This window comes from Squalius cephalus (genome assembly GCF_949319135.1).
Source record: "Squalius cephalus genome assembly, chromosome: 23".
NCBI classification, from domain to species: domain Eukaryota; kingdom Metazoa; phylum Chordata; class Actinopteri; order Cypriniformes; family Leuciscidae; genus Squalius; species Squalius cephalus.
In genome coordinates this window covers 22,865,841-22,881,330 of record NC_137144.1, presented here as the reverse complement: position 1 = coordinate 22,881,330, position 15,490 = coordinate 22,865,841, and the positions used below count along the sequence as shown (strand labels likewise).

Below are 15,490 nucleotides of genomic sequence, written 5' to 3'. Positions count from 1 at the left end.
GACTAAAGGAAACATTGACATTTTTCAGAATACATTCAATGTAATTCATTTGAATTGTTTGATTAGGGGTGAATGTGAATCCTAAAGACCGACAAACAGGTTTAATTATTAATATCTTTACCTTATGAAAATATATGAAGACATGTTAATGGTCAATGATTTTTTTTTTTTCTTTTCTTTTTTTAATCTCCAGAATAAGCATTTAAGTACAAATTCAGTTTCATCCACACAACATCATCATTATTGAAAACAACGCATATAATTTAACATTATAAACAGAGTTTGGATGAGTATGTTAAAAAACATTGATACCAATCAGCAACTTTGCAAAGAAAGTTTGATCTCATTGTCTCCAGCTCTGTGAGATTTTTGAAAGGTATCATTTAACGCTTAATAATTTCATGTAAACATACATCAATAGATTCTGTTATTTCGCACAAGTTCTACATTCATCTGGTAATATTCAATTTTCCAAGCAGCCCTTGATTCACATGCACACAACACTGAATGAGCCAATGTTTTGATCGTGAGCCACTACCAGTTCACATTACAATTTACATTTCAATGCTACAACGAATATTTGCCTTCTGACTCCAGTAAGTATATTAAATTTAATTTAAAATAACTATACACAACACTAATGTATGCTTTGTCAGTTTTGTACATTTCCTTGATACAATTACAAACTTCCTGTGCCAACAGAGAGAAAATATCACTTCTAAAATATTAATGATACCTTCAAAAGGTGTAGAAATGATAAACCGATTTGGAAGCCGAAAGGAAATGGAGTCAACAGATGTTCCCTTATACCCAAGTAAGGGGATCAATTAGTCAAACCTGCAAAATGCCCGTTTAGCGCTCAGGCTACAAACAGAGCTTGGCGTTTGTTGTCAGTGCACCAGCCACAGCTTGTTCGCTGTAATAACAGATGCTCAGCATGTTTATAGTTCTGTGGTTTCAGGAGAAAGACTTGGTCAGGATGGCTTCTTGCTGCTGATGGTGGAGAGTACCGATGCCCACAGCGGGAGCGGGTAATGCAGGTCTGCCCACTAACCTCAACTGAGGGAACAATGGGATCAACATTAATCATCTTGCAATAAATCGCTGTAAATCAGATGAACTTAAGCTACACGCAGCCTAAGAGGCGATCAAGGGATTAGCTAAGAGGCCATCTATTAGCGTGAAGTGGTGAATCTGACCTTGCAGGCTAACTGTTTTTCAAATCTCGGTGATACAAATGACCAGCAGCCCATGTTCTGCGGCTCCTCTTGACTCCAGATAAACTCTGTAATGGAAGAGGAAGTAATATGAAAGAAGCTTGCCATGTTTTGTGTATAAATAGATTGGGTTCCAATAGAGTTTGATGTTATATGCATTAAGTATACACTAATTCTCAATAGTTTGGGGTCAGCAAGATAAAAAAAAAAAAGAAAAGAAAATGAATACTTTTATTTAGCAAGGATGCATTAAATTGATCAAGAGTGACATTAAAGACATGTATGATGTTACAAAAGATTATTTCAAATAAATGCTGTTTTTTTTTACTTTCAAAAGAAAACAATGTATCAGTTTTCACAAAAAATATAAAGCAGCACAACCGTTTTCAACATGATAATGATAATAAGAAATGTTTCTTGAGCAGCAAATCAGCATATTAGCATGATCTCTGAAGGATCATGTGACACTGAAGACTGAAAATGCAGCTTTGCACCACAGGAATATATTACATTTTAAAATATATTAAAACAGAAAACCATTGTTTTAAATTGTACAAATATTTCACAATATTACTATATTTTTACAGCATTTTTGATCAAATAATGTAAGCCTTGGTGAGCATAAGAGACTTTTCCAAAAATAAATAAAATAAATATCTTACCAATTGAATCAGATTCAACTATTTTTTATATATATATATATATATATATATATATATATATATATATATATATATATCATTCAGTAACAAAAAGCAAGTATAATCTTGTATTTATTTTTTCATGGAGCTTTGTGTAGTGCATTCTGGGAATGCCAAAATGAGGTTTCTTAGGAACATCAGCATTTTGCAATGGGAACATCTATGATTCCTTATGAAGGCCAGTCACGGAGCGATTGCCCCAATACCAAAGAAAAAAAATACTAATTAACACAATGCGATTCCTATGAATAAAAGATGCATATGAGCAACCTCACCTTTGGCGTTTGTGTATTTATTTAGTTCCTGTTGTAGGGCTTCCGTGGGGAAAGGACACAGTTCCTCGACCCGGATCAGCGCTGTGTTTTTTAACGCCTCTGGTAACGTCTCTCTATGTTTCAGCAGGGCATAGTAATGTTTACCTGAGCAAAACAGAACACGCTGCACACTGCAGGAAAGAAGCAGAAGATGCATTTTTAATGTCTATGAATGTCCATTTTGTATATGAATAGTCACAAGTTTGAGGTCAGAAGAAAAAAACACTTTTATTCAGCAAGGAAGCACTAAATTGATCAAAAGTGCAGCAGAGACTTATATTTCAAATTTTTATTATATTTCAATTTTTTTTTTTTACTTTCCATTTACCAAAGAATCCTGAAAATTCAGCTTTGATCGCAGGAATAAATTACATTTTAAACCATATTACAGTTATTTTAAATTATAATATATCACAATATTACAGTTTTTACTGTAGTTTTAATCAAATAAATACAGTCTTGGGGAGCAAAAGAGACTTCTTTATAAACATTTAAAAATCTAACAGACCCCAAACTTTAGAACGGTGGTATATGTAATGAACTTTGAACAATGTGTTTAAAAAAGCGACTGAATGAAGATACCTTGCAGGGTTTACAGAAGCATCCCCTATGACAGTTTTAAAAGAAGTTCCTGGTCCCATATCAGCCAAGCTTGACACTGCCCCCTAGTGCCAAACAGAGGTGAATGTTCTTTAATAAACAACAATAAAACAAAAAGCAATTCATATAAACAACATTCATATCTCTAACGCACCGAAAAGCGCAGCAGAGTTTTAGGAGAAGCCACGATCAATGGTTTCCGGAAGTTTCGAATCATTTGTCTCCTCAAAAGGTGGAAGTACTGAGCTGGTAGGGTTGGATTCACCACTCCCATGTTCACAGTGTCCCCGTCCACACCTTCCTCTTTACTGTCGCAGAGCTGCAGGAGGAAGAAATAGCAGTTATTTAAATTATGCTGGAACATTTAGTCCGTACTACTCCTGTGATTGAGCATGCTTGCACTTTACCTGTAAGAAACGCTCGATTCGGCATGACGAATGCTCCGGTCCGGCTCCATCGTACCCGTGTGGCAGTAAGATGACCAATCCACTCTGCAGGAGCCATTTAGCCTCACCTTAAAAAAAATCAGAAATGCCACAAACCAGGATTAAGGCTCTAAAGACACATATTCAGGGTGTCTGCACAGTTTTATTATCAAATTTAAGGCTTTAAGACCTGCACAAATAAAATGAAATCCATATGGACTGGCTTCTATAGTAACATCCAAACCATAAAATGACTGTAAAGATGACAATTTAAACAACTTTACAGTTCAAACAATTGATTTTGACAAAAAAGGTTTTATTAAACCTCACATTTTAAGTGTTTAATATTCACATTTATCCATATTGTGATTGTTGGTTTTCTATCCTCAAATTTAAGACCTCTTGAAAGGATAATTATGCTTTTGTCCAACTTGCTTTTGTGTGTAATGTTGCTATTTCACGATTTTAACGATAGGCGTTAAACATACAAAGAGCCCTATCAGCTGGCAGTATTATTTAAGGTTAAAAATAACTCAAATTAAATATAATGCGTTTTTTATCATAATAACAACTTTATTTAATGATACTGATTTTAATAAATATGTAATATTTAATGCAAAATACTCTATAGCTCTTTTTTTCTAGCCAACTAATGTGCTATACCTTATATTATGGTCATTAAATGGCTTTCCTGAGGTAAATGTTGTGACATAATTGTTCTCCAGCTGTTTTATTGACCCTTTCCGCGGATGAAAAACACTGATTGATCGATATTATGTATGAGGAATATACATTTCGGTAAGTTGTACTGTTTCTTTCAACATTGTTCATTTGTGTTTATTTACTATTAGCTACAGTAGTAGAGATGATTGGTTCACAGGCAGCTAGGAATCTGTCACGTCACATTTACAAGTGCCAAAACGGTATTTATTATCTGAATTTCGTAATAAAATTGACCGAATCTGAGAGCTGAGAATCTGTGTGGCGTGAGAGCGTGTGAAAAGTGTCAATTGCGTGAGTGTCACGGTGAACGAGTGATATATAGCTCTGCTATACAATATCAGCAAGCACTGTTTGGGAACTCCCTGAAACGCCTCAATTAACAAGTTTTTTTTTTTGTTTTTTTTACCTCCAGAGAGGAAAGTGTCAAATATGATCTGGGCGCCGTTGAAGAAATCTCCAAACTGAGCCTCCCAGATGGGCAGCAGTCTAGGTTGAGCAATACTCATTCCATACTCAAAACCCAGAACAGCTTCTTCAGAAAGAGCACTGTTGCACACCTGCGAGAGAACACACACACACGTCAAACATAATTATGCTTTCAAATGTTCTGAAGGGCAAACCACCCAACTCAAGAATGAAGAGCAGTTGGCATATTGAGTAACAAGTACAAAGCTAACCCTATACACGTCATTAAGTATAATGATAAAAACAAATCATTTTAAAGGGCACCTATTATGCAAAATTCACTTTTACATGGTGTTTGAACATAAATGTGTGTTGGCAGTGTGTGAGCAAAACCACCCTAGAATGATAAAAATCCACCCAGTAGTTTTTTTACTATCTCAATAAATCATAAGCACTGTCTCAGAACACCCTGTTCTAGATTTTCCTCACTGTGACGTAGAAATGAGCTAAGCCCCACCGACGTGATTTGATTGACATCTGGTTTTGGCATAGACCCCGCCCTCGGTGATCTGCATCCTCTTTCAGCGACAGCCGGTAATGTCTCCTAAGAAGTGTGTTGTGGGATGTAAGAATGGACATACTAGTCTTCACTGACATCAGAGCCACTGAAAACGCAGCGGATGGATTTTATTTATGAAGAAAACTTAAACTTCCTAAATACGAGATTCATTTTCTGACGGACTGTTAACGAGGGTCAAAGTTAATCCTAGAGTGTGGATCGTTGCCTAATTCGCGATCCAACGTCACCTCCAGAAAAAGTAAGTGTATTTTATGATTTTTGAGCAAATAGTCATTTCAATCGATGTCAGCCAGTTCAACAACAAATGCGTCTAAAGCTATTTATTGTCGTCGTCATAGGATGTCTCAACAAACAACGTCAGACAGTTATGTCACGTAGGCATTTTTGCAGCAATAACAAATGTAGGCCTAAATAAATTAAGGTCTGCTCTATCTCCATAGACAGTTAGTATGCTATATAAACGTCTATCTCCCTCCCCTTAAGAAATAAAAAAAATTTCGTATTTTTTTTGTACTTCACAGTAGTGTGTGTGTGTGTGTGTGTGTGTGTGTGTGTGTGTGTGTAGTTTCAAAAAATTGCGCGAACGTTATCACAGTTCGTGTGTGTGTGTTGCACATCCATAATGGCAAAAGGGACGTGATTAAAACTTTGTAAGTACATAAATGTATCAAATAACCATTCCGAGACGTTTAGTCCATTCTCATTCGTGTTTATTCTGTGCCGGAGTCTCTTCATCATCTAGGTCCAGCAGCAGGGCGGGGATATGCAGCTCATTTACATTTAAAGTGGTAGACGCCAAAACAGCTCTTTTTAAAACAGGCCCCAAAAATGACATTTTCAAATGGTTATAATAAATGAACTGTGGGGTATTTTGTGCTGAAACTTCACAAATACATTCTGGGGACACCCAAGACCAATATTACATCTTCTAAAAAGGGGCATAATAGGTGCCCTTTAAAAAGCGATAAATGATTGCAGTAGGCTTTGTAATTTATAAATACATACATTTAATTTACTTGTTGTGTAACTGGCTTACCTCTATGTGGGCTTTCTGTTCGGAGCTGATGTGATTGAGGGGGATATACATGTCGTTGGTCTCCTGACACACAACCATAGCGTGCCGCTGACTGAACGTACCACGGCCAACATCTTGACCACTGATACGGATATGGAATCCTGCATTAAATAGATAAATATATACAAATGAGTTTTTAAACATTTTGATGCTAATATACACAGCTTTGGGGTCAATAAAGCTTATATATATATATATATATATATATATATATATATATATATATATATATATATATATATATATATATATATATATATATATATATATATATAAATATACAGTGAGGAAAATAAGTATTTGAACACCCTGCTATTTTGCAAGTTCTCCCACTTAGAAATCATGGAGGGGTCTGAAATTGTCATTGTAGGTGCATGTCCACTGTGAGAGACATAATCTAAAAAAAAAATCCAGAAATCACAATATATGATTTTTTAACTATTTATTTGTATGATACAGCTGCAAATAAGTATTTGAACACCTGAGAAAATCAATGTTAATATTTGGTACAGTAGCCTTTGTTTGCAATTACAGAGGTCAAACGTTTCCTGTAGTTTTTCACCAGGTTTGCACACACTGCAGGAGGGATTTTGGCCCACTCCTCCACACAGATCTTCTCTAGATCAGTCAGGTTTCTGGGCTGTCGCTGAGAAACACGGAGTTTGAGCTCCCTCCAAAGATTCTCTATTGGGTTTAGGTCTGGAGACTGGCTAGGCCACGCCAGAACCTTGATATGCTTCTTACAGAGCCACTCCTTGGTTATCCTGGCTGTGTGCTTCGGGTCATTGTCATGTTGGAAGACCCAGCCTCGACCTATCTTCAATGCTCTAACTGAGGGAAGGAGGTTGTTCCCCAAAATCTCGCAATACATAGCCCCGGTCATCCTCTCCTTAATACAGTGCAGTCGCCCTGTCCCATGTGCAGAAAAACACCCCCAAAGCATGATGCTACCACCCCCATGCTTCACAGTAGGGATGGTGTTCTTAGGATGGTACTCATCATTCTTCTTCCTCCAAACAAGTTTAGTGGAATTATGACCAAAAAGTTCTATTTTGGTCTCATCTGACCACATGACTTTCTCCCATGACTCCTCTGGATCATCCAAATGGTCATTGGCAAACTTAAGACGGGCCTTGACATGTGCTGGTTTAAGCAGGGGAACCTTCCGTGCCATGCATGATTTCAAACCATGACGTCTTAGTGTATTACCAACAGTAACCTTGGAAACGGTGGTCCCAGCTCTTTTCAGGTCATTGACCAGCTCCTCCCGTGTAGTTCTGGCCTGATTTCTCACCTTTCTTAGGATCATTGAGACCCCACGAGGTGAGATCTTGCATGGAGCCCCAGTCCGAGGGAGATTGACAGTCATGTTTAGCTTCTTCCATTTTCTAATGATTGCTTCAACAGTGGACCTTTTTTCACCAAGCTGCTTGGCAATTTCCCCGTAGCCCTTTCCAGCCTTGTGGAGGTGTACAATTTTGTCTCTAGTGTCTTTGGACAGCTCTTTGGTCTTGGCCATGTTAGTAGTTGGATTCTTACTGATTGTATGGGGTGGACAGGTGTCTTTATGCAGCTAACGACCTCAAACAGGTGCATTTAATTTAGGATAATAAATGGAGTGGAGGTGGACATTTTAAAGGCCGACTAACAGGTCTTTGAGGGTCAGAATTCTAGCTGATAGACAGGTGTTCAAATACTTATTTGCAGCTGTATCATACAAATAAATAGTTAAAAAATCATATATTGTGATTTCTGGATTTTTTTTTTTAGATTATGTCTCTCACAGTGGACATGCACCTACGATGACAATTTCAGACCCCTCCATGATTTCCAAGTGGGAGAACTTGCAAAATAGCAGGGTGTTCAAATACTTATTTTCCTCACTATACATATATATATATATATATTATTTAGCATATTGATCAAAAGTGGCAATAAAGATTTTTAAAAAAATGCTGAAAAGAATCCTGAAAAAAATGTGTTATGGTTTCCACAAAAATATTAAGCACTAAGCAGCATGACTGTTTTCAATATTGATAATAATCAGAAATGTTTCTTCAAATCAGCATATTAGAATGATTTCTGAAGGATCATGTGACACTGAAGGCTGGAGTAATGATGCTAAAAATTCAGCTTTGATCACAGGAATAAATTAAATTTTAAAATGTATGAAAAATAGACAACAGGTAAATTGTAATACTTTTTATTTTTAATAATTTTTACTGCATTTTTTATCAAATAAATGGTCTTAGCGAGCAGAAGAGAGTTCTTTCAAAAACATACATTTATCATAAAGAAATGATTAAAATATTATTTGGAACATATTTAGCTTGTATAAACCTAAAGAGAATAAATACTGTTATATGGAGAATATAGTAAATTCAAAATGTATAAAATGTATTACTCTTCAGTGAATATTGTCCAAAATTCTCTTACAAACACTAGTGAACAACCTAAAGGCAACATCAATTAGGAGAAAATCCCAATAAAGATACAAACAAAAGCACAAATTATTTTTAAAACGCTTTCACAGCGCAGGGAAGGAGAGATGAACACATTACCTTGGCAGAGCATTGTGCCAAACGCTAGGGCTTCTGCGGTGGACCAGTCCAATTTGATGCCCTCTTCCAGCTTCTGCAGCCGAGCCTGCGACAGATCAAGACGTTCACTCCGACACGTTCAAATCAAAGTTCATCAGTTCTTTACTGACTCTAAAGAGCCGTTCACACAGACTGCAGCTTTATCACTGGAGCTCATCAAACAGCTGTATAGATCATTGAAGTAGACGTTCCTACTGTTGCAAAATGTATGCATAAAGTTAAACTTTTGTTACGTTGCTTATTTACAAAATGAGGTCAAAGATCAAGCTTTACCTGCACGTGTGTCTTTCTCAGGTGACTGTGCACTTGAATCTCCTCAGGTATGTCCACTGATTTGGCGCCTACGAACTGCAGCAGAGGCAGCGCTACACCAGTGTCCCACAACGAGACTCTGTTCTGGGGCTCCACCAGGTCTCCCCAGCGCCCCTGGAGGTTAGTGGGCGGGGGGCTATAGAGGGTCATGTTGTTCAGCCGGTCGTTGAGCATAGAATAGCAGGTGGTCTTGATCTGACCGCGCTCTTCCTCTGTCATCAGGCCCTCCGAGACTAGCTGGTCGGCATATGAATCCGGGATACTTTTTCTCGACCTAAAATGGACGTGAAAAGGAAAATTAAACCAGTAGAATCAAACATTTTAGCAATAGGCTATTAAGAAAAAGTAACTGGCAGAGGCACCCACCGAATAATTTTATACATTGCGGGGTTTGTGAAAAAGGGCTCGTCCAGCTCATTGTGCCCCCACTGACGGTAACAAAGAAGGTCCACAATAACGTCTTTTCTGAAGCGGCGCTGGTACTCCACGGCCAGCCGGGTCGCTCTGAGGACCTCCTCGGCATCATCGCCATTCACATGGATTATAGCACAATCCACTATTTTACCTAAATGGCACCAAGTGGAATTGCAAAAGTATTGTTAGATAATGAAAGGTTTAATAGCGTCTGTGTGCAGAACAGGGCAGTTTAACAAAATTAAAACAAAACATTTTTGTTACGTAAAAAATTAAATAAATGTTAAAGGGTTAGTTCACCCAAAACATTTTTTCACCCTCAGGCTCACATCCTTTTTTCACATCCTAGGTGTATATGATATTCTTCTTTCAGCCAAACACAATTGGAGTTACCCTGGCTCTTCCAAGCTTTATAATGGGAGTGAATGGTAACTTAGATTCTGAAGCCCAAAAAAGCACATCCATCAATAATAAAAGTAATCCATACGACTCCAGTGGGTTAATAAAGGCCTTCTGAAGCGGAGCGATGCGTTTTTGCAAGAAAAATATCCATATTTATAAGTTTATAAACTAGAATCACTGGCTTCCGGTAACGGCCGTACGCTAATTCCTTCACGAACCCCAGGGGAAACCCTGATGTAAAGTATTTAATGTAATGTTGATAAAGAATGGAATATATTTCTTTCTCCCTGAATTTTTTGTATCAATATGGTACAATATTATCCTATTCAAATCAATGTAATAAACGAGTTAGGCAAGTAATCAAAAAGTAGTCCGATTATATTACCTTAAACTCCATTTTTGTCATGTGATTTGGAATCAGTAATGGACTACACTTTGTAAGTAATCTACCCAGCACTGGTTATACATGTCAGTTTGGAAAATATAGAAATCCTTATAATTACAGACCAAAAATAATTACATTTACAATTACATACCAACATCACTGCAGTACAGAGATGATCGCCCCCTCTCAGAGGGAGTGGTGTAGCCCACTTGATTGTTCACGATGAGGTGGATGCTTCCACCTACTCTAAAATGGGGGAGATTTGACAGGGTGAAGGTCTCTGTTACTATGCCTTGACCTGAAAACGAAGCATCTCCATGAACCTGTTAAGAACAGATAAAGAGCTATTAGATTATAACATAAACAACTACCATGTATTAGTATGGTTTATGTTTTAGATAGTGAACTTTACTAAAAAAAACATCTTGATGAAACATCTTTTCTCAGGACCTGCAGACAGATGACTTTGTCTCCTGGCCGAGAATGAGGGTCAGTGGAGTAATCGCCGTCCTGTTTGACTTGCTGACGGCCACGAGTCTTTCCTTGCGTCACGGGGTTGATGGCCTCCAGGTGAGAGGGGTTGGGCAGCATAGTGACATGGAGAGGTTGTCCCGCCCCAAAGTCCAGCTCCACTGAGGAGGTTAAATGGGACAGGACATCTCCAATAGACGGAGAGTTCTCCGGAAACTCACTGAGACCCCTCATCTTACGGAACATGAGCTGAGAGCGAGAAAGAATGACGTATTTGGTTAGTCAAAGCTTAATAATTGCAATGAAACAATTATTATATTCCCCCAAAACTTGGCGGGACAAAATAAACTGTCATTGCCCGGAGAGCAAGTTTATTCATGTAGAATGAAGAGGTGGAGATAGTGACTCAGAGGAATAGGTGTTTAGAGGAAATAATGGGGGAGAAATTAAAAACCAGCATTATATATGCACTGTATTCACAAAGAAGAAAAACAAGGAATCAATTCTAAGGTGAAGCTGAGCACACAAAAATGTTAATTCGGTCACAAATTTCTCACCCTCATGTCGTTCCAAGCCTGTATGACTTTCTTTCTACAGTGCAACATAAAAGTAGATATTTCGAGAAATATCTCAAGTGTTTTTTGTCCATACAATGCAAGTCAGTTCTTCAAAATGTCTTTTCATGTTCAACAGAAGTTTTAAGGGTGAGTAAATGATGACAGAAATTTCATTTTTGCATGAACAATCCCTTTAAGACTCATCACTTACAACAAATGATCAAATAACAAATCACAGACATATACAAGTCTGAGATAACTAACATAAATTTTTGATTTTACATTTTCAAATTTGATAAAATTTTTTGATTATCAAATATATAATATCAGATTTTTTTTTTATACATGAATATTCATAGTATTCGATATGTGCCAAAATGTGTGATTTATAACTTAAAGTATAACTTCGCCGATTTTCAACCCGCTTAGTATTGTTACAATGTCAGTAGTATATGAACAATGTTTACTCAACCTTCGTGTTACCTGGGCCGAGAAACTCACGTTTATTTGTTAGAAAACGCAAAAAGTGTCTTTTGTCAGCTCCAGGGCTTTCATGAAAACTACAGATTATACTTCCACATTTTTGTCTCCCCGGCCACGGACAGTCGGATTGACAAAGAGTTAACAGAACAGTTGTTGTAGTCGTTTTTCAGAGAAATTCACATTGTATTTTGTCTACTCTTTAAACAGCATTATGGTAATAATGGAACACTATGGCAACAGCTTTCTCACTTGTACACGATGGCATTTAGCTTTGGCGGAACTGACAGAATAGAAAAACAAAATTTTTCTTTTCTGTTTGACCTAAAACACTGTGTTCGTGGTCATCCAGTTTGAAATGTTGACTACAAATACGGAGGCATTTACAATTCTCTGCAGCCTTTAGCCACTGCGCTGGATCTTCACTGGAAAAAAGTAACTCACTCCCGCTAAACATTAACTCTTTGTTTGAATTCTTATATTGTTCCAATCATACATTGTTCTTATATTGGTGCAAGTCCACACCATTATAGCTAAAAGTTTGCTAAGAAGTATTTCCTCTGGCGGTATTTGACTCTGGTCAAACATATCTATAGCAGACTTTTGGGATTGGCCTTGGACGGCATATACATTGTTGTACATTTTATTCCTTTTTCTTTATTATTCCCTTTATGTCTTAAGTAAAGTACCTTGAAAAGCAACCTTTGAAGGAGCTATATAAAAACATATTATGATTTACTCATTTACAGCACAGCTTTTTTTGTCAATATCCTTAAACTGTTCATTTCCAGGTTTAAATTCAAACAAGAATCCCAAATTATCAACGTGGTCTCATTGTTTGGAGCCCATTGTACAGTCAGTATACGTTACAGAATCTTGTCTAGACATACATTAAGTCAGTCTGTCTAGTTTGCTACCTATATAAATTATGAATTAACCTCTGGGGGGAACTGCAGTAGTCCGGTGAGCAGGTTGAGACGTCCACGGTGAGGCATTCCCATGACCACGTCTGTCACTCCGCTGTACGCCGCAGAGCGGAATAGCTCGTAGAAAAAGCCCATCATGCTCTCTGCTCCCTCACCTCCATATCGTTTCACAGTGGCAAACTTAGTGCCTAAAAAGTGGTCAAATTCCTTTGAAAAGAGAACAGAGGAGATGTAGAATTGCTGATGCCACTGAAATCAAGTAGGCTATGCAATGATTAACAGATGTCATGGGGCATGCAAAGCACAATAAAAGTGCCTAAATGTAAATGGTTGTCTTACCTGTGATTCAAGCATCAGTTTAGCCAGCTGTCTCCTCTCCTCCGGCGAAAACACCTCTTTCTTGAGCTCTTCAAATCGGTCAGCGAACCATTCTCTTTCCTGTAAGCTCTGGAGCTGAGCGGTTTCCACTGAGATTCCCCCACAGTACGTTCTCTCCAGGTAGGCCATGACCTCTTCAGCCGTCGCCTCGGCTTTCCCAAAATGCCGCAATCCTGGAATTTTTGTAAAAACAAAAAATAATGAAAAATTATTATAATATTTAAAGTCAAAAATACTGTAATCCCTTTTTTTTTAATTCAAGGAAATGTGGAAATTATTTATTTTGAATATAGGCCATATATGAAGTAGGCTATAAAAACCTTTCACAGAGCTTAAAGGGTTAGTTCAGCCACAAATGAAAATTTGGACTAAACCGCTCAATTCTTATGGATTAGTTTTACGATCTCTTTATTAACTTTTCGAAGCGTCAAAGTGGTAGTTGCATAGCTGTCAATGGAGGAACAGAATTTAAATTTTTCAGATTTCAACAAAAAGATCTTTTTTTTTTTTTTTTTTTTTTTTGTAAGATTAACGAAATTACGGGTTTGGAATGACATGAGGGTGAATAATTAATGACAGAATTTTCATTTCTGTGTGAACTATACCTTTAACGGAGATTGAACCCGGAACATTCCTTTAATAAGACGTAATGAAAGTAGTTTACTATCAATTTCATAACTATGTACCAGGAAACAAACTAACCAGTAGTGTTGAGGACTCCATGAACAGCTCCATTCAGCAGGCTGATCTCCGGCACGCTGTCCAGCACAGGAGTTTGGGGAAGTAAGGGGTTAATTTTAGCTACTTTATGCCCATGTGCTCGATAGGCCTCCACCAATCTCGCCAGTCCGTGATCTGTTTACACAAGACAGCCAGTGAATAAATCAACAGGCTCCATACATTAAAGTATTGCAGATCTTGCTATACATCTCTAATCTTTCTGTAGGTTTACGTATGCAACGTTAAGAAGAAGCAAGCTGCTACCAAAGCTGAAAGCATATGCATATACAGACATCAACTGCAGTTTACAATCTGTAAACACGTCAACCTTGGTTAAGCGCTGAGATCTGCGGATACCCATCGTCTCTCTCCGGAGTCTCTCTCGGTCTGAAACCGTACACTCCCCGCTGAGTGTGGTATAAACTCGCTAAAAACGGCCGTCTGGCACCGAAAGAACGGTGCAAAAGTCGATGGAGGTGTATAAGCATAATACCCGCTGAAATGGTGAAAATAAATAAAATGGACTCCGTTAACGGACGATACAAAGTTTCCCCAATGAGCCACGCATCCTAGAGCGCGGCCATAATAGCGGTGTCCAATTCGTGAATGAATCATTTTTGAGAGTCGAATCTTGAGAGTCGAGCGACTCGTTTACGAAACGGATTGAATCTGTCAGAGCGGTTCTCGAGTCAACAACAACAAAGTAGCGTTTACATGCACTCTCAGACTTTATCACGTTTTAATAACGAAAAGTCTGAATGTAAGTCACGAAAAACGGCCTAAATGGTTATTTTATTGGGTAAAGCTCACGCTTAATGCAAATCCCGATCGGCAACAGGATTTTTATGTAAATTACACTGATTTTCGCTCTTGACTGAGATCTCGCGTGCCTGAGGCACGTCTACTGACTTAAAAACCTGTCAAAACCTTATTTATTTCAAATATCATGTAAACCAGATTTTTCTTTGATTAATTATTGTTTTTTTATTGTCATATTAAACTGTAGCATAGGCCTATGTTGCAATGTAGGCCTAAACACACTCACTCAAACCGCGAACTGTATAATATTTTTAAAATATTATAGTTTTGGTATTGTCTAATGTAAATTCACATATAGGCATATATGTTGTAAATAACTCTGTTCTATGAGCTGAGTCATGAACACATTGAATTACAATAAACGCCTTGATAAAATGTAATATATAAAAACTTAATGAACTGTGATATGCGCCTAAAGGTTATGACTTTGATGTTCAGAGCATGTATAAATGCCACGTCGTCATGTCAGGAATCACTTGATGAAGTACTTGCGTAAGAGAATTGATTAAATGATTTTTTGAACAGGTTCTTTAAAATGAACTGTTCGAAAGAACCGATTCTCAAAAATGAGTCGGACTGAGCATCACTAATGCACAGTGGCAGGTGGGAGTTGATGATTTACTCGTCGTCTATTGGCTGGAATTGATGGTTTGGTTTGTAAGAGAGTACGGATAGGTCAACTGGTTTATGCCTTTGCAGAATGCCAGTAGTATGTTAGAAACTTCCAGACAGGTGTTTGTGTGAGAGAGAGATAAATGAGAGATGTTTCCAAGAAGTTGAGGACACTTACAGTATGACAAAGATAGCTTGTTTATTGAGGATGTTGACTTTCATAAGGAGAACTGCACAAACATCTACAGTCTATAAAATGTTGCAAAAGGCGAAAGAAAGTCTATTGTGAAACTGTGTATTATGAAATTTCTACTGGAACATAGGATTTGTTACAAAATTAACCTTTAAAATGGCAAGAACATATTGCTATTAGA

At 37.6% G+C, this 15,490-nt stretch overlaps 1 protein-coding gene across 1 annotated transcript; it reads right to left on the bottom strand.

Moving 5' to 3' along the window:
* Positions 1-30: 30 nt before the first annotated feature.
* On the bottom strand, positions 31-14,308 carry dhtkd1 (dehydrogenase E1 and transketolase domain containing 1). Its single transcript, XM_079858452.1, has 17 exons — positions 14,014-14,308; positions 13,668-13,820; positions 12,927-13,138; positions 12,600-12,794; positions 10,604-10,873; positions 10,305-10,476; positions 9,319-9,517; positions 8,914-9,226; positions 8,602-8,686; positions 6,002-6,141; positions 4,387-4,537; positions 3,240-3,346; positions 2,987-3,151; positions 2,815-2,897; positions 2,194-2,363; positions 1,200-1,285; positions 31-1,059 (listed from the first exon to the last, which is right to left on the bottom strand). Exons 1-17 carry the CDS (start codon positions 14,171-14,173, stop codon positions 958-960), a joined length of 2,763 nt encoding a protein of 920 aa, XP_079714578.1. The 5' UTR covers positions 14,174-14,308; the 3' UTR covers positions 31-957.
* Positions 14,309-15,490: the final 1,182 nt, after the last annotated feature.